Source organism: Macaca nemestrina, chromosome 6, assembly GCF_043159975.1.
Source record: "Macaca nemestrina isolate mMacNem1 chromosome 6, mMacNem.hap1, whole genome shotgun sequence".
In the NCBI taxonomy this organism is placed as follows: Eukaryota; Metazoa; Chordata; class Mammalia; order Primates; family Cercopithecidae; genus Macaca; species Macaca nemestrina.
This window is the reverse complement of record NC_092130.1, coordinates 85367956-85393310: the sequence shown is the minus strand read 5'-3', so window position 1 is coordinate 85393310 and position 25355 is coordinate 85367956. Positions and strand designations below refer to the sequence as shown.

The following is a 25355-nucleotide window of genomic DNA, read 5'->3' as shown; positions in this document are numbered from 1 at the left end:
CTGAGCTTCTCTGTTGCAGAGAAAAGGGTCATCACGAATTGTTAAAAGTGACCTAGCCTTGGTTCAGCTGAAATTCTCATTTTCCTCTCTCTGCTGGCTTTATCACCAATTACCTAATAAGCCTTATGAGCACAGCTTCTGTAATTTTTCACAAGTGCAAATGGAGCAAATGGAAAGGCTGAATCTGGTGATTGTCCTTGGTAAGCTTTTCTGTAAGTCATTCCAAGAATTCTACGCCCCTTTCCTTTTAAATTCTTTTCTTGAACATGTTCCAATCCTTCACATATGTTCTTTCTTTCTCTTCCCAATTCGGGTGCCAAGCTTCCCTGTCTATCTTTTTAGGCAATCTGGCTACTACTTTTCTCAGGGAGGAACACCCTCCTTTGCACTGAGCAACTGGACATTTGAATAAACTTTCCAAACACTGAAGGATGGGGCACAAACTTGACTTCACTTGATAAGAAGCATTTTAAAATGAAGCACAGACTGAAAATGGGTCTAAGTTAAAAGTCAGTAGGATTAATTCATTTAAATTAAACTTGGCTACATTTTAAAAGTGGAGCAAATAGAATCTGCTAAAGCACACCTCACTGTTTTACTTAATAAACATGTCCAACAGTGGTGGCAGTGCTGTGCTGGCAGGTCTGGATGCTCAAGTGGTGGCTTAAGAACAATCTTCTGTATTTATAAGGCAGATTATTGAAAACACACACAAAATATGGGCAGGCAGAAAAAGAAAGAGAAAACAGCAGAGTATGAGTCTTTTCTGTGTCTTAAACTATAATGAATCAAATGCTAAAAAGTTCACCTGGTAGAAGAAAAGGATAAGGCGAGGAAGTCACTTACCCTCTGACCTGTGGACTCAGTGATTTAACAAAAGGTCAAGTAACACTATGAAGGACAATAATTTTGGAGGCTTAAATAAGAACTTATGCTTTGTAAATAGCATCTAAAATTATGAAAAATTAAATGGCAATATATATGTACAAATTTTAAAAACATTATCACTTTCCTAGAAGACACTAACAAAGGCAGAAAAATGTATTTCAATTCAATGGAGTTGACAAGAGAAATGTGTTAGCAGAATCCCACTTAAAGGCATCTGCTTTCTGATCTTCAGGGAGAGAGCAGGAGCAGCCCCTGCCCCCAAACACAACTATGCTAGACTTTTTATGTAATAGTTCAGTAAACATGGTAATGGTATTTGAGCCACCACCTTTGAAACTTTGAGTAAACATTTTTTAAAAATTAAATTGACAGGCTCAGCAATAACAAAATCTGAAAATAATGCTTTGATAAAGTTTTTGTTATAAAAATAAATTACTCAAACTTCAAAATAAAGCCAGCTGCATTACTGAGGAACTTTGCTAAAATGTATTTTTAAATGTTGGATTTTAATTTTAAATATAGTTTTCCATTTGGGAGAAATATGTAATTATAATAATATATGCTCATTTAAAATATGTAGAGCTTATGTAGACCACACAATCACAGATAACAATTTAAAATGACTATAAAGTTGTAATTTGTGATTTTATTTATTTAGCAACTTTTCTCCTCATTCAAATGAATCTACATTTTAAAAGGTTAATATTGTTGATATCTGTATTATCATCTCTAAATTTTTCTGCCAATCATGAAAATAACTTTCCAGTTAACATGATACTGGAATCAACTTGAAGCCATTTCTGTATTCAGCGTGAGTGGGAAAACAACTTTTAGAAGATATTTACTCCAACTATAACTTTCATTGCTGGACTCACAATGCCCCTCTGACTGTTTAGAAAGGTTCCCAAGATCACTTCTCTAAAAATAGGAAACCTGAATAATGAAGGTCAAGTAGGATTGTGTGTCTTTTGAAACAGTAAGGAATTGTAATTTGAAAAAAAACAAGATTTCAGAATTTTCATCAAATATTCTGTTTCCATGAACCCTAAGAACTCTGTAAATTTGCTCAATTATATCTAAAAAAGTTCTCTGTTCTGCCTAAATCATAACCCTAAAACTTTTAAATTCACTTCTTTGAAGCCATAATTTGAACCCTTACATCAAAGTGGGTTAATTTAGAAGAGTAACTCCAATAGACAAAATAATTTGGACAAAAAAAGAATTCTCTGATGCTTAATTTAGCAAATTAACCTGTTGAAATTTCTGGCTCTTAGTCATTAGAAGAGAAGGCGTAAGAGTCATCACTTTACATAGGCCAGAGCTGCTTCAAGGCTACCTGTCATCAAGTACCCTCCTATATGAATACAGGAATGGTGGGGGACAGTTTTATATGAGAAATTAAAACCATTTTCCCCAAGAGAGAACAGGTTTGACCACCAGAAAACTCTTCCCAATTAGCCAATCCACGTGAACATGTTCCCAAACAGCAGCTTCAATTTAAAGTCATGAGCCCTATTTCTAATAACGATGGAAAGTGAAAAAGACCAAATTAATATCCTTCCACTGGAGGATAAAAGCTTAGCCAGATGCCTACTGCTAGCAACTGTTACTGTGCCCATAGGAGCGCACTGGTCTGAGTCAGAAGGAGGGGCACTGAGGACACATATGTGGATGGAGCCTGCAGTAAGTACCAATGGTACATTCAGTCACCAGAAAGGTATCTATCTCATTTTTTTGATTTCTTCCCAGTTTTCATCCAACTGAGGTTGACAATTTCACTCCAATTCCTGCTTGCTTTTCCACACCCCTTAAAAAGTGTTTCCATGGCTAAGCTGACAGTGAAGCCTGAGGACGGGAGCTGGTTAAGAATGGTCAAGTCATGTACCATCCCCCCCACGCCACTGCTTCTACCATCAGTTTTGCAGGAGAAAAGGAATCCTAGGAGCAATACAATCTATCTGGCTCCGTGCTTTAAGGTAGAGAGATCTGGAAAAAGTCTTCCCCCTTTCCCTTTGCTGCCTCTGTAGAGACCAACCAGACCTATAAATGTGTATGCACAGAAATGGAAGAAGTACTAGAAGCAGTCAGAAGCAAATAAAGCCACTGACTACTTTGGTACCTCTTAAAAAGTAAAACCTTTTTTTTTTTTTTTTTTTTTTTTAAATTAAGAACTAAGTGGTGGGTTGGGAGAGAAAGAATTTTTGATCTTCTGTCTCCTGGAAGCTACTGATACATTTGCAGGGCTTTTAGAGCACTGTAAACTTAATTCCAAATATGAAAACACTAGGGTATAGGAAGCAAAAATGAAGGCCATCCAAAGCTAAGAAAACAAAGCACCTTCTGGGGCCCCCAGTGGTCATGCAGATCAGCGGGCACTGGGGGCATCTCTGTCACTTCACTTTCCCTTCCCCAAGTGGACCTCCTCATCTGCCCCCTTTCCCCACAAGTGAACACTGTCAATCTTGCTGTAATCAACTGTACAGTTTGCCTATTGTTTTCCCAAGGTAGCTGGCTGACCTACTGCCCCCCAGAGATGCCTCTTCCCACCCACTGTGTGTCAGTCTTTCTCTGCTCCTCTGGTCTGCTCCTCAATAGGGGCTAGCCACCTCCTGCTGACTTCTTTCTCTCTGGGCCTCTGGGTTTTCTCTTTACATTCCCTGACCTACCTTCTTCCCACTGCCATTCCTTCCCACGCCCTTCCCTTGGAACAGGCAAGCTTATCTTTCCATCTTGCAAGGCTGAGTTTCTCTCCACTGTCTGCTTCTGTCCCTCTGCCTGTGTTTCTGGCTTCCCCCAAATGGGCCTCCCACTCCGTTTGATGCTGGTCTCTTCACTGCAGGTGCACCTATCTAGGAGTAGCTATTGGCCCACGCAGTTTTGTATTTCTTGTATCTCTCCCAGCCATTCTTGAGGTTTTCTCCCGAGATTTCACTGTATGTAGGAAGGTACCTTTCTCCCTGTGCATGCACTCCTCCTTAACGCCCCCTCACCCCACCACACAAAGTCTGTGAGTGTTTTTCACCATATGCTTCTCTGGTTAGTAACACAAGTGTCCTAGCACGTACACTCATGTGTCCACCCAATTCTGTGAGTGCCTTCCTAACAATACACTCACCTCTGAAAGTCTCCACTGCTGTTTACAAATACCCTATCCTGTGAGTTCATTTTCTATCCAAAGCCTGCACAACTAATGCCTTCTCTGTGCGCACACTTATGTCGGGGTGGGGGGGGGGGCTCTCTGAAAACATTCCCAGTGAACCAGGGTTCACACCTCTCCTGCCGCTCTGCCTCAGACTCTGACTTCGCTCTGTGTATTTAAAGTGCCTGGCTTTAGTGGGAGCTCAACAGATGTCAATTCTTTTCCCCACTTTTAGCTGAATAACTATGTGAGTCTGTGTCTCGGTGTCCTTCTGCCCCTCTGTGCCTGTTTTATGAGACCGGTTGGAGTGTGTTCCTCAGGGTAGAATGGGCTATTTGTAAGATGCCCCGTGGGTTCTATTTCCCTTCCGACTCTCTTCTCCTGTAAAACGTTACAAGTTTCCCCATATGACATAACCCTCCCTCATGCAATGTATCCACTCCGGTCTCCCTCATAGGCACACAGTACTGCGTGTCCATAAACTGCTTCCCCATGCACCCTGGTTACTACGTCCCTTCTTGGTGCCTCCCTCTCTCTCCCACTTTTTTTCCAACATGAAAGCGTCTGGATTTGTGGTGCAATTACAGTGAACGTGCGCCTATCTGAGCCTCTCTCTGTACTGGAGGGGTGTGTGTGTCCATGGGCTTCTCTCGAAAACGAGGGGTGAGAGGCCCGAGTCTCTGCCCGGGATGCATTGCATCCTCCCCCCACCTTCTGGCTCGTTCCCTGTTTACACGTCCCCGAGTCAGCCCCAGACGCCGGGAGTTTTTTTGGGTATGTAGAGCGTCGGTGAACCTCCATCCTCAGAATCCCATGTCTTACTCCCGGGGAGCGCTAAGTGTGTGTGAGTCCTCAGGTCTCTCCCCGGGACGCCGTGTTGGTTTGTGTCCGCCCCCGGACACGGCGCGTCTCCAGTAACGCGATGCGCCGGTGTCCCGGAGTCCCTGAGAATGCAGGTGTGTCCCCTCCCCCCCGTACGCGAAGCGCCAGTGTCCCTGCCGTTCCAGTGTGCGCCGCCCCCTTACACGGACTGCCTAAGTCCCTATCTCTACGAGTACACCGTGCGCCCCTCACCATGCGCCCGAGTCCCCATCCCTTCGAGCACACAGTGTGTCCCCTGATACGTGAAGCGCATGTGTCCCCAAGTCCCTGGGAATACAAGGTGTGTCCCACCCCCACACGCGGAGCGCCTGTGTCCAGTCTCTGCGGATCCACCGTGCCCATGTAATTAGAAAACGCGGACAGCTGGTGTCCGCGAGTGGTCCCTGGTTCCTTGCCCACACGCTGCTCGCTACCCGCCTTCCCCGCAGAGGGTAGCATGGTCATCTCACTTCTCTCATCGGGGCCTCTCTCCCTCTTTAGGACCCAACAAGCCAGGAAATTCGCGTGCGCCGTCGGAAAGTCCCGCAGCGGCACGGCAGCCGACCCAGGGCTGCGGCTGCCTCGGCCCCGCCGCCAGGGGCCGCCCGCCTGCCCGCTTCCCCAACGCCCAGGCTGGCCCGGGACCGCGGGGTCAGCCACCCAGCCGGCCCTGCCCTGCCTGGCTGCTGCGGGCGCTGACGGCGGCAGCTGCCAGCCCCGGCTCCGCCGGCCCCGCACCCGGCACCCGGCACCCGGGCAGGGGAAGACGCGGCCAGGCAGTGAGGGGTGCGCTCTGCCTCCCCGAGCCCTCACCTTGTGGCTCTGGTAAGTCTCGAGCGCCCGGATCGCCGTCTCGGTGAGCTTCACATGCAGTACGGTGATGTTGTCTTGCCCCAGCCGTCCGCACGACAGCCCATAGCGCTGCTCCTCCCGCAGGCCCGCTGCCCCCCCCGCCGCCATCTTAAACTCCCCGGGGTGCCGCCGCCGCTCCGGCTCTAGCCTCCACTGCGGCCGCGGCTGCTTGGGCTTCAGCAGCCGCCGCCACTGCTAGGGCCATCCCGCTGCTGACGTACTGTCATATACTGCGCGGAGCCAGAGCTCGGACTGCCACCGCCGCCACCCGCCCCACCCTCCGGCCCCGCGCCCCGCCCCGGGCTCGTCTCATTGGTCTTGTTCCCTTCAGAACCGCCCTCATCGGCCGCCCTCCACTCTCACTGGGGCGGGGCCCAAAGTCGCTGGAGTTTTGCTCCTGGGACGGGACGTCCAAGAGGTAACAGGCTGACGTCTAGGTGACGCGCCAACTTAATCACGTCTGACGTCACGTCTGGTCGTCTTGGCTCGCCGGCCGAGATTGGCCAGGCTGGCTTGGGGACTCCCCTGCTAGTTGGCAGTCCAGGTTGCCTGGTCTGGTTACCTGGAGTTGGAGCCCCGCCCCTGTAGGGGACGGTAGTGAAAAGTCAGAATTGGGGAATCTCGCCCTGCGCGGGTGGTCCTTGGAGAGGAGGATCTCCACCTCCGATGTGTAAGGGATGGCCGTGACCAAATAAGGACTTTGTTCCCCGACGGCTGCGGAAGCTGTGGAACTTGGTGCGTGCGTGTGGGGGAGGACGCAGTAGGCGGACTCGCTAGAGATCTGCTCCTCAAAACTCCTGGTACTGTAGTTGAGCAGACGGGATTGGGAGGAAACTGCTCACTCGAAACTTGAAGTTATCGGGTGCCACACGCAGAGCTTATAAAAACAAAACCAAAAACCCTTGAAATTAGTGAGTTGACTCTTAGATGTAGGAGTTGAGTTAGATTTTGTGGAGCATCTTAAGGACAAAATCACGCGGGAAGTTAAATGCCTTTCGTATGGTGGGCATGGTATAATAGAGAATTGAGTTCGAGGTCTTTACTACGCCATGCCCTGTTGTGATTCTCTGGGATCACAACTGGTTGGGATGGTATCTCCTTAAAAAGGACTCTAGAAGAGTAAAACTGGCATTGTTCTAAATTAAAAGAAACGTCGACAGTTCTCATTCTCTGATTCAGTTTGAGTTTTGTCCTTTTTTGATAGGGCTGTGTGAAAATCTAGCTAGGGTTTAAAGGTAAGAGATAGGCTGTCGAGGATAAGCGAAGTAGATGGGGGCGTGAGGCGTGTGCACAGGCCTGGCATACTTTCCATTCCATCCACAGGATGCTTCCTGTGTAGGCGTGGCTAAAAGAGGGAGCCTAATCTGGAGTCCCTTTCAGGTTGTGTGTGGATAGACTGACAGATGGGTTCCTGTCAGAGGATGGATTAATTGGGTGATCAGAAACACCAGATAAAACCATTGAAAGCTTTCAAACTGTTGAAAGTCAGTTTAAAAAAGTTTTTTGTTTTTTTTTTTAATAAAAAAACGGAGACGCTTGTTTTTACTCTCAGCTTATAAAACCGTGTTCTGTTCTACTGGGATCCCCCGGGAAAGTTTATAGATATTTAATCAGTGTTTTTCATTACTTTAAATAGGATTATGGCTATAATTCCATGTCCTCCCCTCCCAATAAATGCCTTCCCCACCGTACGTGTACACTCCCTTTTGATTCAGACTCTCAAACAAAGTAGGTGTATAATGTGAATTACAGAATGAATTCTCGTTCCATGGATTAAGTGGAAACACCTGTATTAAGCATTGCTCCATCACAGGAAAACAGTTTGTAAATTGACTTAATTTCAATCCACTAAGATTGGCTAGCTGTTAAGACATAATTAACGCTTGCTAATTTCATTTACTTTGGTGATACAAAGTTATCTTAAATTCATTGAGTAGAGAAATTAAGGAATCATCAAATTGGATTAAAAAGTTTACCCTTAGAAGGGAAATAGAGGCTTTATTACCTAGTTTTCTCAGCTTTCCAAAAGTAGAAACCTTATTCAAATAATTCATCTCTAAGCGGACTATAGTCTAAAAATAATTCTGTACTTGAATTTTTCTTTTCTCTCTCTGGTTTTTTTTTTTTTTTTTTTTTTTTTTTTTGCTTTGATACTAAAGGACTGAGCACATAGCTAAAGCCTTAATTATGTGGGGGGCGAGGGGGAAGGGAGGTTTGACAGGAACAAGTAAAACCTGTATCCTACTGCTTTTCCGGTGAATGTGGGTAAATCCCCACCCACATGATATCCTAACTTGGCCTACTCTTACTCAGAATTTCTGATGACATCCAAGCGGGTGGGGGAGGATTAAGGATGGTTTTCGTTGTAGTTTTCAAATATCTGACCTATAGCTTCTTACTAGTAATTGATTTTTTTAAAAAAATATAGTAGGAAAATTTTTCCCATGCCCTATTTTAGTAGGTAAGAAATCTTTCGGGGATTAATATATTATTGTAGTGAGTTAATGTTTGTTTGTGTTTTTCCCCTTTTGAGCTTTTCAACTGTGGTAGGAGGAAATGATCAAGTACAAAGCAATATGGTAATCTAGTAGCGTCTTTTCATTGATGTCTCACAGGTATAGTACACATTATGCCTGCCTGAATCAGATGGTCAAGTTATGATGCTGGTAAGGATAATTTATTTTGAGGAGGCTTATGAAAGGTGCTTTTTGGGAAGGTTGCCATTTTATATGTATTTTCTGTATCTTTATCTGATTTAAATAATTAAATTATCATTGAATATCAGTTAAGTTTAACATGCTGTAGAGGATTTAAAAATTAAACTGTAAAGTCTCTAAAGGAATTTTCTGTTTCAATGTGGCAAGTGAACAGTATACTGAAAGCAAAGCAATTAGAAAATTAGTAAATGCTAATTTGGATGGTGTTGGTGACAAGCTCAAAAATTCAAAGAAAGGAGAAGTCTGAAGAGGTTTAATGAAGGTGATAGTACTTGAACAGCTCTTGAGGGTTGAGTAGATTCTAGATAAGTTGGAGGTGGTATAGATGGAGACAGGCCAACTAAAAATGATCTTAATGATGATTCCAGGTGAATACATTAGTTTTATGAAGGAGGAACGGAGACTCCCATTAACTTAAAAGCAACCTGCCTAACATAACCAGGAGATGCAGGGTCGGAATCACCTCTTTGAGTGTCCTTCCAGTCCTTATATACACTGAGTAGCTATGGATTAGATTTAATAACTGAGAAGAAATCTGTCGTATAAGACAGTTCAGTACAGGAAAAAGGCTAAAAGGAGTCTGATGCAGGGCCTGCTCCATCTCTCATGTCTAATATACAGTGCTGGCAAGGGATATGTGAACATCAAGGCCTTCTCTGGCCTTCAAATACTGGGCCACCCCTCATTCTAGGTTGCTGCATATTTAATGACTGTTTCTCACATCTTTGGTGCAGAGGTCACCAATTCAGATGCCTTCAGGGACTATTGGATACCCAAATGAGTGAAACAGGGCAGATACAATGTCATAGGCACTGAAGATGCTGGACTGTAGTGAGCTGGGAGCGTTTAAAGGGCTGAATGATATCTTGGTTCAGCTGACTGTTGCCAGGTAAAAATTTTAATAAACATTTTCTGGACATTAAAAAAGTTTTAGGCCAAAGTTAGCCCACAGGTTTCTAGTTTTCCAGATCTTCTGTAGTGACTGCCAATGCAGAAGGGCATTCTATCTTATACCTGTGTTAGCAGTTTGGAGGTTATTTCTTAAACCCATCTATACAAAAAGTTAATGCTTATTAATGTCTTAATACAAGGCAATGGCTTCTGTTACAGAAAGAGAACATAGAACCTTATAGAGTTATAGCACAGAAGCTCTCTCGATGCAGAATTTCCAGAGAGAAAATCTTTCCCTTTTGAATTCTCTTCCCCAATGCTGCTTGCTCCCTTGTGCAATGGTTGTGTTTGACCCAACTATTACACCACTCTCCCTTCAAGACTGCCCAGCCATGTACTAAAATCTAAAATGTACTAAATTTCCTTGCCTTGGACACAATTGAAGTAGAAGCTTCATAGTTTTAAAAGTACTTCAGCAGATATTTATAGAGAATAAAAGTGAGATACCTATAGTTAGGGCATAGATTTTGTTATATAAACACAGGTTTTAAGTTGAATAATTTTTATTGTATTGTGTGAATATTTACTCTAAGTACGAGAAATGTTACATTGCATTGTTTATTATTGTTATCATCATTATTGCTAAATTTGACTCTGAGTTCCCCATCTGAGTAGTAGGACAGTAAATTTACAAGTCATTCGAAGGTTCCAGAATATATGGGGAGGGTTCTCTAATCTAGGTCTATCTCTGCTGTTATACTTCTTTAGAGGCTCAAGAGTTTCTTTTTAGGAAGGGTTTGGGATGGAACACAACCTAGATAGAAGGCAACAGAGGACCTGAATTGAAAATGCATTTGTAGAACAAACATACTGTATTTACTTATGTCGTGTATTTTTATGGGAGTAGGGTTAAGGGTGGCACTCATGGTGATTATGAGCAGGGAGGCTGAAACTCTCCCTAGCCTTGTAATATGATGATGGACCATGTCCACATGATTTTCTGAAAGGAATCGCTTATCTGAGAACTTTGCTGAAACGGGCAGCCCTGGGGTACTAAGCTCAGCAAAGTCCAGCCTCCCTCCCCAGGTGTATACTTATTGAGGTACGGAAAGGACACTGGACTTGGGCTGTACCCTTCCTGGGGCTGGCAGCCTCAGCTTCTTCCCAGGATTAGGAGGTGTTAACCCATCTCTGGACATCTACCTCTACACTTTCTTGTTCTCCAAAGTTCCTTTCTCCTTCTAGAACAGTCTGGTTATTAAAAAAAAAAAAAAATTGTGATCTGAAAGTGAGGAAAGTCCCTCCTTCCCTCCAGTTCAAAGCCCTTCTTCACTCTTAATGGGGCTGAGTAGAAGGCTAGGTGGCCAGGGCTATCTCTCCTTCTTTCACATGTATTGAATACACACACACGTTAGCTCCCTAAGATGGAGATACTCAGTCTTCATTAATACCTTTTTAGCTTTTTTCCCCTCTCTCTATTCCTTGCCTTTCTCTACATTAAGAGCAGTCTCTAGGAAATTGTGTCCTTTGGAGGCAAAAGGACTCGGATTTGATTCCTCTAAACACCAAGAAAATTCTCCCCTTCTTCCCTGATTGAAGAAAATGTCCTGTCCACAGAACTGAACTGTGTCCAGCATAGTGACCAAAGTGGCCATTTTCCCACATGATAATTGTTTTATGGCTATTCAGCATAGTGCAAAGTGCCCTGAAAGATATCTTGTTAGCTCTGAAAAGGAGAAGAGTGGTAAAGAGTGACCTAACAACTATTACTATTTCCATGCTCTTTTGTACTAAAAAGAAACACATGTATTTCTGAATAAACTGAGGAGTTAGGAAGACATGGGGTGGGGAGGGAATGTTTAGCCTTTCGCTTTTAAACATGCTAATAGTGGACCAAAAGCCATCAGTCTCAAGAATGATTTTGATAATTAATAATAGCTTATTCTTGTCAGGTGCTGTTGTGTGATACTATAGTCCCAGCTACTCAGGAGGCTCAGGCAGAAGGATTCTTAGAATCCAGCAGTTTCAGGCTGCAGTCCACTATGATCCTTCCTATGAATAGACACTGCATTCCAGTCCAGACAATGTAGTGAGACCCTATCTCTAAAATAAATAAATAAATAAGTAAATTTATGTGGTTTGGCTGTGTCCACACCCAAATCTCATCCTGAATTGTAGTTCCCATAATCCCCACATGTTGTGGGAGGGATCTAGTGGGAGGTAATTGAATCATGGGCACAGTGAGTGAGTTCTCACAAGATCTGATGGTTTTATAAGGAGTTTTCCCTCTTTGCTTGGCACTTCTCCTTGCTGCCACCATGTGAAGAAGGACGTGTTTGCTTCCCCTTCCACCGTGATTGTTAGTTTCCTGAGGCTTCCCCAGCCATGCTGAACTGTGAGTCAATTAAACCTCTTACCTTTATAAATTACCCAGTCTTGGGTATGTCTTTATTAGCAGTGTGAGAACGGACTAATACATAAATAAAAAATCTTATTTTTGATGGGACTTTGAAGTTTAAAAGCAATTTAGTTACATTATCTCTGAATTTTCTCTATAACTCTGAGGTAGCCATTGTTTTATACTATAGTTACCTTTTAGGTAACTGAGGCTCAGAGAGGGTGTGTATCACCCACTTGATAAGTGACAGAGCCAGGCTAGAACCTGAGATTTCCTTTTCCAAATCTCGTATATCTACCTTTGAACATGACCCTAAGGTCTGAGGAATTATAATGAATGTGTCGGATTATCACAGTGAAATTAATAAAGAGTTTTAAAATGGTTGGTTCTACTTCTGTGGGCAGGTTGGGGGTTGGGTTTTTTGTTGGTCTTGAAAGCAAGACTTAAGTCATTGAATCACTCTTTCCACACAAACACCCAATATCTTTCTAAATAGCAACAAGGCAAATAAAATGATCCATTCAGCTTTGGTTTATTATAGCTAGCATATTGACTTTAATGAGATTTATGAAAATTAATTCTATTTTTATGTGTGATACATATAATTTGTGATATATTAGAACCCTTGGTATAACAAATATGCACAGTGCATAGGTGCCCATTTGAAAAAGCTCAGATTATGATTTTAAATTATTGTAAAGATTTACAGTTGTTATATCTTTGCTTTTATTGCATGTTATTCATATCTGCGGCTTATTTAATAAGGAATCTTTGGTCAAAAACACATCCCCTATAATATCACTTTTCCCATGGGACTGTATCTCTTACTTTATGACATGGTTTCCAGAACATGTCATGACAAAAAGCAGAGAAGAAATATATCAGCACATATGGACACAGAAGACCTTTTTGTTTTGACCTAGTGAGTTAGAATTGTAGCTGTAGCTGATTTCATCTTATTCTCATTCAGCTATTTATTCAAGTATCATATTTATCATCTTTGACCTTTGCATCTGTTATGGCCTCCAATATTGGGAATGTTTGCTTTTGCTTTGGGGTTTGGAAAATTAAAAACCAATATGACCCTTATAGGTTAGAATACTTACAGAATTAGAAACAAGCAGTATAGTCTAATATAGGATGTAAGAGGTGAAGATAAGACCTACTAGGTGAGAAGCACTGTTCAGGGACTAATTCAGTGATGTAGGAGTCCTGGATTGTGAGAACATATTCAGCTCAGGGTGTTGGGAAAAGCTCCATGGAAGAGTTAGCATTGGAATGTCAAAGTTTTCTAGCTGTGATAATGGGAGTATTAAAATATTCGAAGTTTAAGGATCTTATGAGCTATCATAAGGTGTTTTGGGGGAAAGACAGTAATCTGTTTTCACAGGAATATGTGGTGCTTAAAGGTGATTGTGACAGATGGAGCCAATAAAGATGGAATGGAGACAGATTGTGAGAAGAGCTTTTAGTATTGGGCTAAGGAATATGGACTTTGATCTGTGAGCAATGGGGAACTGTTGGAGGCTTCTGACCAGGAAGTAGCATGATCTAATCTATATGTTAGGACTATTCAGTGACAAAAGTATAAGTAATGGATTGGAATGGATTCAGTGTTCTAGGCAGTTATTGTGAAGCCTGAAGGCACTTTGATTTGGAAAGTAAAGGGAACAAAAGAGATTACTATGGGGAAAGTAAGCAGGGAGACCAATGATCAGAGGAGGCTCTGTGTCATTTGGGAATTTGAAATAAGGTACTACAAGTGTAGGGGGAGTGATAATGACAAAAGAGAGCGGAGTTAGGAGGCAAAAAGTAATGAGGCCTTGTACTAGGGTATAATGATGGGAATGGAGAAAAGGAGAATATCATGCCTCTGTGAAGGTAGAGTTGGTTGATTTAGCAGCTTTATTTGAGTATGAGAGATGAGTGAGCATGAGGAATTAAAAATAACTACTAGCTTCAAGTTTGGTTTACTAGAAGATAATATTATATGAAAAGAAACAAGGGAATCAGGAGAAAGACCTTGTTTAGGTTAGCGGTATCAGTGGATTAAATGTCTGGCAGGCATTTGAAAATGTGAGTCTTAGGCCTCAGAGTCAACCCATTGAATAATAGTAGAGATTGTGAAATTGGGCAAGTTTTCTGAGGGAGGTTATGAGGAAAGAGGATAAGAAAAAGAGAATTGGGAATATTCCTAAATCTCATGCCCACTCTAAAGGCGACACACTTCCTTCTTATTTAGAATTATGACTATGGTGGACCACTCTTACTGACACAGGTATCTTATGCCTGAGGGATGTTTTCATGTATCCCTGTGTATATTTCCAAGATTTTCCTAGTGATAACATCACTCTAAGTCACTTGCATTCACGCATGTTTTTTGAGTGAAGGAAAAAGCTTTGGAATTAACCACTCCTTACGCATTGCACTTATTTGGTGCACACCCATCGTGATGTGTTGACTTTGCTTACCTTACTTATTGGGAATGGCAGAAAAGGCCATTCACTGTTGTAGGCAGTTATTGGGAAGCCTGAAAGCACTTTGATCTGGAAAGTAAAGGGAACAAAAGAGTTTACTAGGGAGAAAGTAAGTAGAGAGACCAATGATCAGAGGAGGCTCTGTGTCATTTGGGAATCTGAAATAGGATACTACCAGTGTAATTAATTAACAATGTGAAGCTTAAATGATAATTTGCAACAAGCATTAAATGAAAGATCATTGCTTTTGGTAGTAGCCACATATTGAATAAAGTTTGCTGAGTGTGCACTGAATATTATCTGTCCTAAATGACTCAAAATTTCAGTTTGATCCTAGGGAATATTATACAACTGGAAAAGGAAACGAATATAATTATCTCTGAGAGCTGATATTATTGCATAGTACTAACAGAGATAAGGCCACTTTCAAATTGTCATAACAAATGAACTTTAATGATGACTAATGAACAGAAATATGTTTAATAAGCTGTGATCTGATTTTAGAAGCTGGGCTATTAACTGAGAATAAGGAGAACTGCTCTCTGTTTCTGATTCTGTCCCTCTGATCTTTGCCTTAAATAAATCACTCATGTATAAAATGATTCTGGATAATTTAAAAGCATCAAGTATTTGAATTGTGACTTTTCTCTCCAATATTTCTCAACAAACCAGCACAAAAATTTAAGAAGTATAAGGTATAATTTGATTTACCTGCAGAAAGAGTATTAGCCTCTAACGGGGATTATCCACATTTCTCAAAAACAACAGTTCGTAATGTTGATGATCTATTATGACTGTGACCCCTGATGAGCATACTGAGACTGGCGTCAGCAGATTGTATTAAACTTCAATAGCATAGAAAGCCAAGCATCATGATTTAGCTTTGTCAAGTGTTGAAAAATTTTGTTTTTGCACAGAGGAAAAAGTCTTTCCTAAATAGATTCTGACTTGGTGTATTGAGTAAGTATATTTGCCTCATTTTTAGGTTCCTGAATCTTTTTTTTTAAGTTTCTATCTTGTATTTTTAAAATTACCCTATATTTTATATACTCATTGTAAGCATATAGGTTTGCACAGATTAATTAAATGTAATTTTTGAATATTTGCCAGAACAGAAGCATGGCATTGGAAATGTACTTTAAAAATAGAAATTTTTTTTTTTTTTTTTTTTTTTTGAGACGGAGTCACGCTCTGCCGCCCAGGCTGGAGTGCAGTGGCCCGATCTCAGCTCACTGCAAGCTCCGCCTCCCGGGTTTACGCCATTCTCCGGCCTCAGCCTCCCGAGTAGCTGGGACTACAGGCACCCGCCACCACGCCCGGCTAGTTTTTTTTGTATTTTTAGTAGAGACGGGGTTTCACTGTGTTAGCCAGGATGGTCTCGATCTCCTGACCTCGTGATCCGCCCGTCTCGGCCTCCCAAAGTGCTGGGATTACAGGCTTGAGCCACCGCGCCCGGCCTAAAAATAGAAAATTTGAAGGCACTTTTGAGTTTGCAATGACAATTATCCCAGAAAATTTACTATAAAATAATTAAGCGTTAGCGCAGGTAAACTTTTTAAAATGTATTTTTAATTTACATACAGTAAAATTTACTCTTTTTGGTATATATTTTATACCAAAAATTCGACAAACAGAACAATTCTATTACCTCCCCAAAGGAACTCCTTGAAAATACATTGTCCCTTTGTAGTCAGATCCTCCTGCCCCCCACCCTTAACCCCTAACAACCACTGATCTGTTTTCCATCACTATAGTTTTGCCTTTTCTAGGATGTCATATACATGGAGTCATACATTATGTAGGTTTTTGAGTCTGGCTTCTTTCACTTAGCATAATGCATTTGAGATTCATCCATGTTGTTGCAGGTACCCACAGTTTGTTCCCTTTTATTGCTCAATACTATTCCATTTACGGGTCCTTCACAGTTTAGTTGCCACTTGAAGGATATTTACATTATATCTGATTTTGGGTGATTGTGAATAAAGCTGTTATAAACATTCACAAATGGTTTTTATGTAAACATGTCTTCTTTGTTTATTTCTTTTCTTTCTTTCTTTTTTTCTTTTTTTTGAAGCAGGGTCTCCCTCTGTTACCCAGGCTGGAGTGGAGTGGCTCAGTCATAGCTCACTGCAGCCTCAAAGTCCTGGCTTCAAGCCATTCTCACATCTCAGCCTCCCTAGTGGCTGGGACTACAGGGCATGCCACTAAACACAGCTAATTATTTTATTTTTATTTTGTAGAGATAAGGTCTCACCGTGTTGCCCAGGCTGGTCTCAAACTGCCTGCCAAAGTGTTGGGTTTACAGGTGTGAGCCACTGTGCTCAGCCAAGTCTTATTTCCCTTGGGTAAATACTTAAAAGTGGGATTATTGTGTATAGTAAGTATATATTTAACATTATAATAAGCTGCCAAACTATTGCTCATAGTGACTGTACCATTTTGCATTTGAAAATTCAAGTTTTTCTGTGTACTTGTCAGCACTTGGCATTGCCAGGTTTTTTTTTTAAGTCATTCTAGAGCATGCATAGTAGTATCTCATTGTAGTTTTGGTTTCCATTTCCCTAATGATTAGTAATATAGAACATATATCTGTGTGTTTGTTTGCCTTTAGTATATATTTTTTGTTGAAGTGTCTTTTCAGATCTTTTGTCCTTTTAAAAAAAATGAGTTGCTTTCATTTTAAGGTTTGATGATTTTTATGTAATCTAGATATATGATTCAAAAACATTTTCCCCCAGTCCCTACCTTGTTTTTTCTTTCTCTTAAAGTATCTTTTGCAAAACAAAAAACAGTTTTTTATTTTGATGAAGTTCAGTTTATCAGTTTTTTTTCCTTGTTCTTACAGTGCTTTTGGTGTTAAATCTAAGAAATCTTTGCCTGGCTGAAGGTCACAAATATTTTCCTATACATTTTCTTCAAAGTGTTTTACAGTTTTACATTTACATTTAAGTTTATGGAGCATTTCAAGTTAATTTTTTATTAGCACAAGTACATTTCTTTACTAACCAAAGGGATGATCCTAATTAAACCAGCACTTTAAAATAATTCCACATAAGATACTTGTGGAGATTTGCTTGTTGAACTGAACTTGTTCATTCTCTCAGCTAATTACTTTCCAAAGTGATGATAGAATTTTTATTCTACTTTTTCGTAGACCTGAGTACAGGTGACATTGTTCAGGATGCAGTCCACCATTAATTTCCCGTTTTTTTAACTTTCTTATTATTGTGCTTTCCTTTCCTTTCCATTCCTGATGTTGAACCAATGTGCCATGTGTGAAGCTGTGACAGTCTGTGTTTTTCTGCTATCAGCTGTAGTTTCTTCAAACTTCTCCCTCAGGGTACAAGAGAACTGTGTTGGTTTCAGAGTGCTGTCAGTGTTTATGGTGGTTTTTGCTGTCACAAGAAATGTTACAACCTGTTCTGGCCATTGCATGCATTTTTCACAGAACTATCCCTACTCCTAGTTCCATCATGTATTCATCAAAGCATTTGCTATCCACTCGATGCTATTGTCCTCTCAGCTGCTGAATGATGGCCAGCATGGGTGTGTGAGCAGAGCAGGGTCTGGCTCAGGGGTGGGGGTAGGATGTTGAGCCAGGTTTTTTGTATAAGGTGTGAAATATGTGTCTAGGGTGATTTTTTGGCATTTGGGTTAGTACTGTTTGTCAAAAAGACAATCTTTTTTTCCATTGAACTGTGTTTACACCCAAGTAAAAAATCAGTTGACTACAGTATTTGTATGGATCTATTTCTGCACTCTATACTATATGATCTATGTGTCTCTGCTTTCATCAGTACCCACTGTCACGATTATTATAGCTTTATAGTATAATTGACTTTAGAACATCTCTGCGAGAAAGAAACAAATTCTCTCAAGCACCCTAGTCAGTTTCCTTTTCAGTCTTCTTATCCAAGCAAATGGATTATTTCTCAACAATTTTATCTTCAGTATTCATTCAGTTTATATATTGACTCAGAAAGGTTGTAGCCATACTTCTTGTAGCCTTTCCCTGGATAGAAAAAAGGCCCTTGTACACTATAGCATTTAAGTTGAGCTTTCTCTGTATTGAAGTTAAAATGCAAAAATTTGCACGTGCATACACACACACATACACACACACACACACACACACAGCCAAACCAAAAACCATCTACTGAGCTATCATCTGCAGACATTCCCTTAAGGGGCTTCCCAGGGAGCTACCACCTCTTTCAGGCCCCATCACTCTGACCAAGCTGCCTGGACAGTGGTGACACCTTACCATCCATTGATAACCAGCTTCCTGTCTGGTGGAGCGTCAGTTGGTGGGAACCAGCTGTTATGATTCATCCCACTTAAGATTTCTGCCTTTTGAGAAGTGACGCTAATAGACTTTGGCTGAATGGTGTCTGATTGGGAGAATTTTCTTTTTGAAAGCAGTTTGATTTCTAGTGCCTCAGCAACTGAACTTTTTATTTTAACAGGTATGCTCCAATTTCCAGTTTCTGTGGAAATTCAATAGAAAGATAAATGTTGTTTTCATCAAGTGTTTGTACCGGCTATTATTTCTTCCTGAAAAACAAACAAGCAAGGTAACTTGTCTTAAAAAAGATACTTGCGTTATGAATTCTTTAATAGTTTTCCAAGCTTTCTGGCTTCTCATATTCTGCAAAAGGCAAAACATTTCCAGCCTAAGATATGACTTGTTACATTTGGATTTGGTGAAAGTATTATTGAGTGCCTGAGGGGATAGCTTCACATATCTTGAGGGGATGGCCTTTCTCTTGCGCTATTGAAGCCAGTTTCATCCTTTGCTTTTTTTTTTTTTTTTTGTCATTTTCTTAGCTCTGATAAGCTTATGAATATTATTTAAAAACAAAGTTTGTTAAGGGGTTGAAGCAGTTTACAACCATAAGGACAAGCTGTTGTAAATATAATGAAAGAACAATAAGAAATATAAATTTTAAAATATTGATAAGGGAAAGGTGTATTGGCTTTTATGAGTTATGCAAAATTAACATTGTCCTTACTTTTTTAAAAACAATTTTCAGCAGTTGCACATGGAATAACAATTGTCCTTACTTTAGAGATGAGGAGAGAGCAGAGCATGCCATGAAGGAGGAGGACTGTGATTACATTAGGGACATACCAATCATGGTACCAGTGGCATGCATGGGCAGAAGGGGAGCCTGTTACCAGCAGCCTTTACAGGATGGGCCAGATTTCTTTAGCATCGCTGCATATAAAGTCACACCCCTAAGTATGAGAAAGTCAAATTGTGATGGAAATTTTTCTAATGCTAAGAATTGCTGGTTTCCTATAGCCAATTCAAGTTGTGCTAGCAGTGCAACATTTTATAACATTTGGTAGTAACAAGTGATTTTATCTTTGGGTTGGTGATACCCTAGGGCAGACATTCTCAAACTTTAGTGTACATAAGAATCACCTGGGGAGCTTGTTAAAATTTAGGTCCCTGGGCCCCAGCCCTCAGAGGTTTTGATTTATTAGGTCTGGGGAGTGGACAAGAATCTGCATTTTAAAAACAAACCCACTCTGTTTGGCACCCTGACTCATTTCTCAAAAGGTTGCAAAATTCTCCTAACAAAAACTGTTACCCTTCAACTGAATTTTTAAAATACTCTTTCACTTAGTACAAGTAAGTGTTGTGAAATTTAATGATGGCTGAGCTTTGGGGTTCCAGAGAGGTTGGCAATAACTAGTTTAGATTCCCTAGGTGTGAACTAAGATATAACATGCAGCACAGTATAAATAGACTTAAGTTAAATTTCTTTCAATTAGAAGTTATTAGTTACACAATTTCCATTTCCAGGTCATCTATGCATCCACAGATGGTATTAGATAAGGGAGCTAGACCAGGCATGGTCTACCTAGGGAATTTCACCAGGTTATTTTATAATCATTATTGCCTACTGTGCCCTTAATGATGTTCGTCAGGATCCCATTAAGTTAGTGAATATAGTAATTGGTCCCCTGATGATAGCCAGGGGGAGTCAAATCCTGTGGGTCCACCCTATTCTGGTCATATTGGAGGCAAGATAGAAATTGCTGCTTGTAGTCTTCAAGGGCACTTTTCCTTTGTGGGGATAAGGTGCACTGTGCTCCCAAGCACATTTCTCAAAACACAGCAGGAGTCCCTAGAGAGTCCTCCCCCGATAAATCAGGCTGGCACTTATGACTTACTTTTAAAAGTAATTTAAAAATCCCATCAAATACAAACAATCAAAATCCAGATTCTCTACCAGCTATTCTGTAGATCTAGTATTCCATTGTTTCCATCTGCCCACATCAACCACTTAAAAATATTTTTGGACAAGGTTTTTCCTGCCTTTGTTGATACTTAGGTAAGGTGGAGCATTTCTAGAGACTGGACTCAAAGCAACTGCGCAAACAAATATGATGTAAACTAGTTCTGTTGTTAGCAAGGGGGAATAAGATTTTGCTGATTTGGTGTTCATATTCAGACAACTTCTGCAGTTTGCAGAATTATAATACCAAACCAGAGGTTATTCCTGATTCACTTGAATGAATCCCTGTGCTTGTGGTTCATGTATATAGCTGACTTTTAAAATTTTTCTAACTTTTCATGGCAAAACTTAAAGCAAAGAGAATTACAGAATCTTCCAGATATGGAAAGTACTTTAAAGAACATACACTCCTATCTCTTACCTAATGTTTATTTATTTGTTTTGACAGCCAGGATACACACTGGATTACCTAATTTTTAAATCTCATCTTCTACCTTAACTCTGTCACTAAATTGTCAGCTTTTTAAGGGAGAAGGTTGTTTCTTACTCAAATGTGTTTTTAATCCTTGTGAAATTATATTACGTTCAGCTTCTTGAGGAAGAAGGCCTCATTTTGCACAACTGCCCTGAATAAATACTTTTTAATTTGATCATTCAGTTGGCAGATGTTCTCATTCCCTGTGTTCCAGTTGTGTGAATTTGACTGCCATATTTCCTTAATTCTGACCCCTGCCCTATCACTTACTAATGTATGACCTTGGGCATTATTTAACCTTTCTGTGCTTTTTTTTAAAATGACACTCAATAGCATGATGATGATTTTTGCTATTGTCTTTGCGGATATTTTTTTAACATGATTAATATTTATGTGTCTAGATTAAGTAGATACACTAATAATAGCTGCCATATTTTGAGGACTTTCTTAGTACATTTGTGCTGCTATAACAAAATATTAATGCCACAGACTGGGCAACTTATAAACAATAGGAATGTGTTTCTGACAGTTGTGGAGGCTAGGAAGCACTGGCAGATTCAGTGTTTGGGGAGGGCTTGTTCCACAGATGACATTTTCTTTCAGTGTCTGTGCAAAAGGGCTGAAGAAAACAGACCTACTTCCTCAAGCCATTTTGTAGGGTCTCTAATCCCATCCATGAGGGCTCTGCCCTCCTAACTTAATCACCTCCTAAAAGCTGTACCTCTTAATGCCTTCACATTGTCAATTAAGTTGCGCCACATGTATTTTCGGGGAAATTCACACTGTGCTTATGCTTCCTGTCCTTTCATTTAATAGCCTAAGTTCTGTCTGGAAAATACTATTGGAAAACAGAAGTTATTTGAAAGCTCTTGAAAGTAGGACATGTTAACAGTTACAATTAGTAAGTATATACTGCACGCATTTTTATTATGGTAGATTCTCCCATGATTATAAGACAAGTGATTTTTCTTTTTTTAACTTCTTTTTTTTTTTAAGTTCAGGGGTACATGTGCAGGTTTGTTAAACAGGTAAACTCATGTCATGGGGGTTTGTTGTACAGGTTATTTCATCACCCAGGTATTAAGCCTAGTTCTCGTTAGCTGTTTTTCCTGATCCTCTCCCACCTCCCACCCTACACTCTCAGGAAGGACCCAGTGTCTGCTGTTCCCCTCTATGTGTCCATGTGTTCTCATCATTTAGCTTTCACTTCTAAGTGAGAACAGGTAGTATTTGGTTTTCTGTTCCTGCATTAGTTTGCTGGAGTCCTCCAGCTCCATCCATGTTCCTGCAAAGGACAGGATCTTGTTATTTTTTTATGGCTGTGTGGTATTCCATGGTGTGTATATACCACATTTTCTTTATCCAGTCTACCACTGATGGACATTTAGGTTGATTCCATGTCTTCGCTATTGTGAGTAGTGCTGCATGAACACATGTGTGCATGCGTCTTTATGACAGAATGATTTATAATCCTTTGGGTATATACTCAGTAATGGGATTGCTGGGTTGAATGGTAGTTCTGTTTCTAGCTCTTTGAGGAATCTCCACACTGCTTTCCATAATGATTGAACTAATTTACACTTTTACCAACAGTGTATATGTGTTCCTCTTTCTCTGCAACCTCGCCAGCATCTGTTATGTTTTGGCTTTTTAATTATAGCCATTCTGACTGGTATGAGATGATATCTCATTGTGGTTTTGATTTGCATCTCTCTAATGATCAGTGATGTTGAACTTTTTTTCATATGCTTGTTGGCGACATGTGTGTCTTCTGTTGAAAAGTATCTTTTCATTTCCTTTGCTCACTTTTTTATGGGTTTTTTTTTTTTCTTGTAAATGTGTTTGTTTCTTTTAGATGCTGGATATTAGACCTTTGTCAGATGCATAGTTTGCAAACATTTTCTCTCATTCTGTTGGTTGTCTGTTTACTCTATTGATAGTGTCTTTTCCTGTGCAGAAGCTCTTTAATTAGATCCTATTTGTCAATTTTTGCTTTTGTTGCAATTGGATAAGCAATTTTTCAATTGAAATATAACAAGGAGTTTTTAGGCTTCCTAGACCCACTGTTCTACAATATTATATGGAAATCACTGTCCTACAACATAATATTTTTAAAAAAATCCTTCATGGTGCACTTAACAAAATCAGGATACATATGCTGATATAGCACAGAAGAGTAAATTAATTGGGCATTTGAAGCCTGATGAGTTGCAATGACTCTTGGGTTATCAGGTCGTGACTTAATTATGCTACTAAATGAATTAACACTCCTTAAATGTGGGAAATGTACACTCAGCTTCATCACTCCTGTCAGTGAACTGGTAGCAGTATCCAAAAGAGAAAAGTACATTTCTGAAAAAAATCCAAGTGGTTCATATTAAAGAATAATGAGTGTCAGAGGCATTAGGGCTCTATCATGTAATGTTGCTAATGTCCCCTATAATATTCACTGCAGACAAACTGGGAAAATACAGAGAAATAGAAAAAAGAAAATTAAAATCACCTACAATTTCACACCCTAAAACAACCATCACTAAGAAATTTATATATCAATTCCTCCCAGCCACAATTATATATATATAAATGCATGAGATTAAAATTGGGGTCATGCTACAGATAAAAATTTGCATTTATCCTATTAAACAAACTCACTGAGAACACCTTGTTAGACAAAATAACTTTTAAGCTTTTGCCTTCTCTTCAGTTACACATGACATATGCTAAGTAACATCAGTTCAGGATAGAGGATATAAGCAAAAGGAAGATTGACACTGCCCAGGATAGAGAAACAGGAGTATGAATGATAAATATGTGTGCTATTTCTGAATATCATTTTTTTAGTCATCAATAAATTATGAGGAAGAGTTGAAAAAGGAAGGACTTAAAAAAGTATTTTTGGAAAAAGTACAGGATTTCAAAAATGCTTCAGAGAGCATTAGTTTAAGTTTACTAGTGATCTTTTTGGGAGGGCTCAATGAGTACTTACTGCATGGATTAATTTAAGAAGATCTATATAAAAGTATGAACATACTCCCTATAACCTAAATCCTTTCTCTCCCTCATCTAAGACTTATTCCAAAGTCCCATGTTTTTTCTGTATTTAAAGTTGCATAGGAATTTTAATTTTTAAAAGTAGAAGTATGGCCAGGTGTGGTGGCTCACACCTGTTATCCCAGCACTTTGGGAGGCTGAGATGGGTGGATCACCTTAGGTCAGGAGTTTGAGACTAGTATGACCAATGTGGTAAAATCCTGTCTCTACTAAAAATACAAAAATTAGCCAGGCATGGTGGTGGACACCTGTAATCCCAGCTACTTGGGAGACTGAGGCAGGAGAATTGCTTGAACCCGGGAGGCAGAGGTTGCCGTGAGCCAAGGTCATGCCATCGCACTCTAGTCTGGGCAATAGAGTGAGACTCCGTCTCAAAACAAACAAACAACAAAAAAATAAAAATAAAAGTAGGAGTGTTACACTGATTACTTTCTTTGTAGACATATATAGAAAATATGGAAGTATACCTAGGTACTGGCAGCTATACAAAGAATTGGGAGATCTGTGTTTACAGTTCTTGGTGCTGGCTTATATTTTCGGTGATTGAAAGTCTCCTTTAATAAAAGGGGAATGAAGAAACCTTTTGTTGCTGAAGGGTTCCTGGAGGCCATCTTCTAATGAATGCTACTTTTGGTACCCATTAGAGTTCACCACTGGGCCCATGCATCTGCCAAATACAGCCTGAAAGTTCATCTTTTGATTCCCAGTGGCCCATGTAGCACTGGCTACATCACTTGTGAAGCCCAGTGCAACATGAAAATGTGGAGTCTCCTATTTAAAAAGCAAGAAAATTAAAATATGAAGCTTTTTCTGTTTTTCCACAGTCTTTCCCTCAACCTATCATGGTGTTTTTATTTGCTATTTAATGTTGCACATTCTTAGGCATGGAAATACCTGCAGGATGAATGCAGATTCACATAGGGCCTCACTCTATGACTAAGCCCTCACATCACCCACCAGCCAGTAAGTTCTCCTACTGCCATCCACTTGCCCAACCCATTCCCTGGCAGGTGGCAGAGAAGGCATGTCAGGCATCTCCCTTTCCCTGTGCCCACCACCCATGCAAGCCCATGGTGGCTGGGGACCCCCAAGAGTAGTGCCACCTCTATGCCACGCATGTTAGATCAGAGGCAGGTAAGAGACTCCCTCCAGCCCACCAATACCCACGAACATGCCACGGTGCTGCCAGTCTGAGACAGGAATAGCTGCCACCATGCCTCGCCCTGGGATGTCACAGGGAGCAACACAACCTCCTTCTGAGACTAGAGGTCAGCAAAAATTGTTGATGAGGACAGGTTGGAAGAGGCCTAGGGGACCCAAAGTACAAGGGCACAGGAAAGTGGGCAGCTGAGAACCCC

The 25355-nt window shown here is 40.6% G+C and overlaps 1 protein-coding gene, 1 long non-coding RNA gene and 1 pseudogene across 2 annotated transcripts in view; 1 reads left to right on the top strand and 2 right to left on the bottom strand.

The window, feature by feature from the left end:
- LOC105491988 (elongation factor for RNA polymerase II 2) overlaps positions 1 to 5984 on the bottom strand; it is a 77630-nt gene extending 71646 nt beyond the window's left edge. The window contains exon 1 of the mRNA XM_011758827.3: positions 5702 to 5984. Within this exon, the coding sequence (XP_011757129.1) occupies positions 5702 to 5848 (147 nt within the window). The 5' untranslated portion in view covers positions 5849 to 5984. The remainder of the gene's footprint in view (positions 1 to 5701) is intronic.
- Positions 5985 to 6083: 99 nt separating this feature from the next.
- LOC105491987 (uncharacterized) lies at positions 6084 to 24086 on the top strand. Its single transcript, XR_011624858.1, has 3 exons — positions 6084 to 6475; positions 18690 to 18797; positions 19293 to 24086. It is a non-coding gene; the product is annotated as an uncharacterized lncRNA (long non-coding RNA).
- Positions 17359 to 17767, bottom strand: LOC139363659 (fatty acid-binding protein 5 pseudogene; annotated as a pseudogene).
- Positions 24087 to 25355: the final 1269 nt, after the last annotated feature.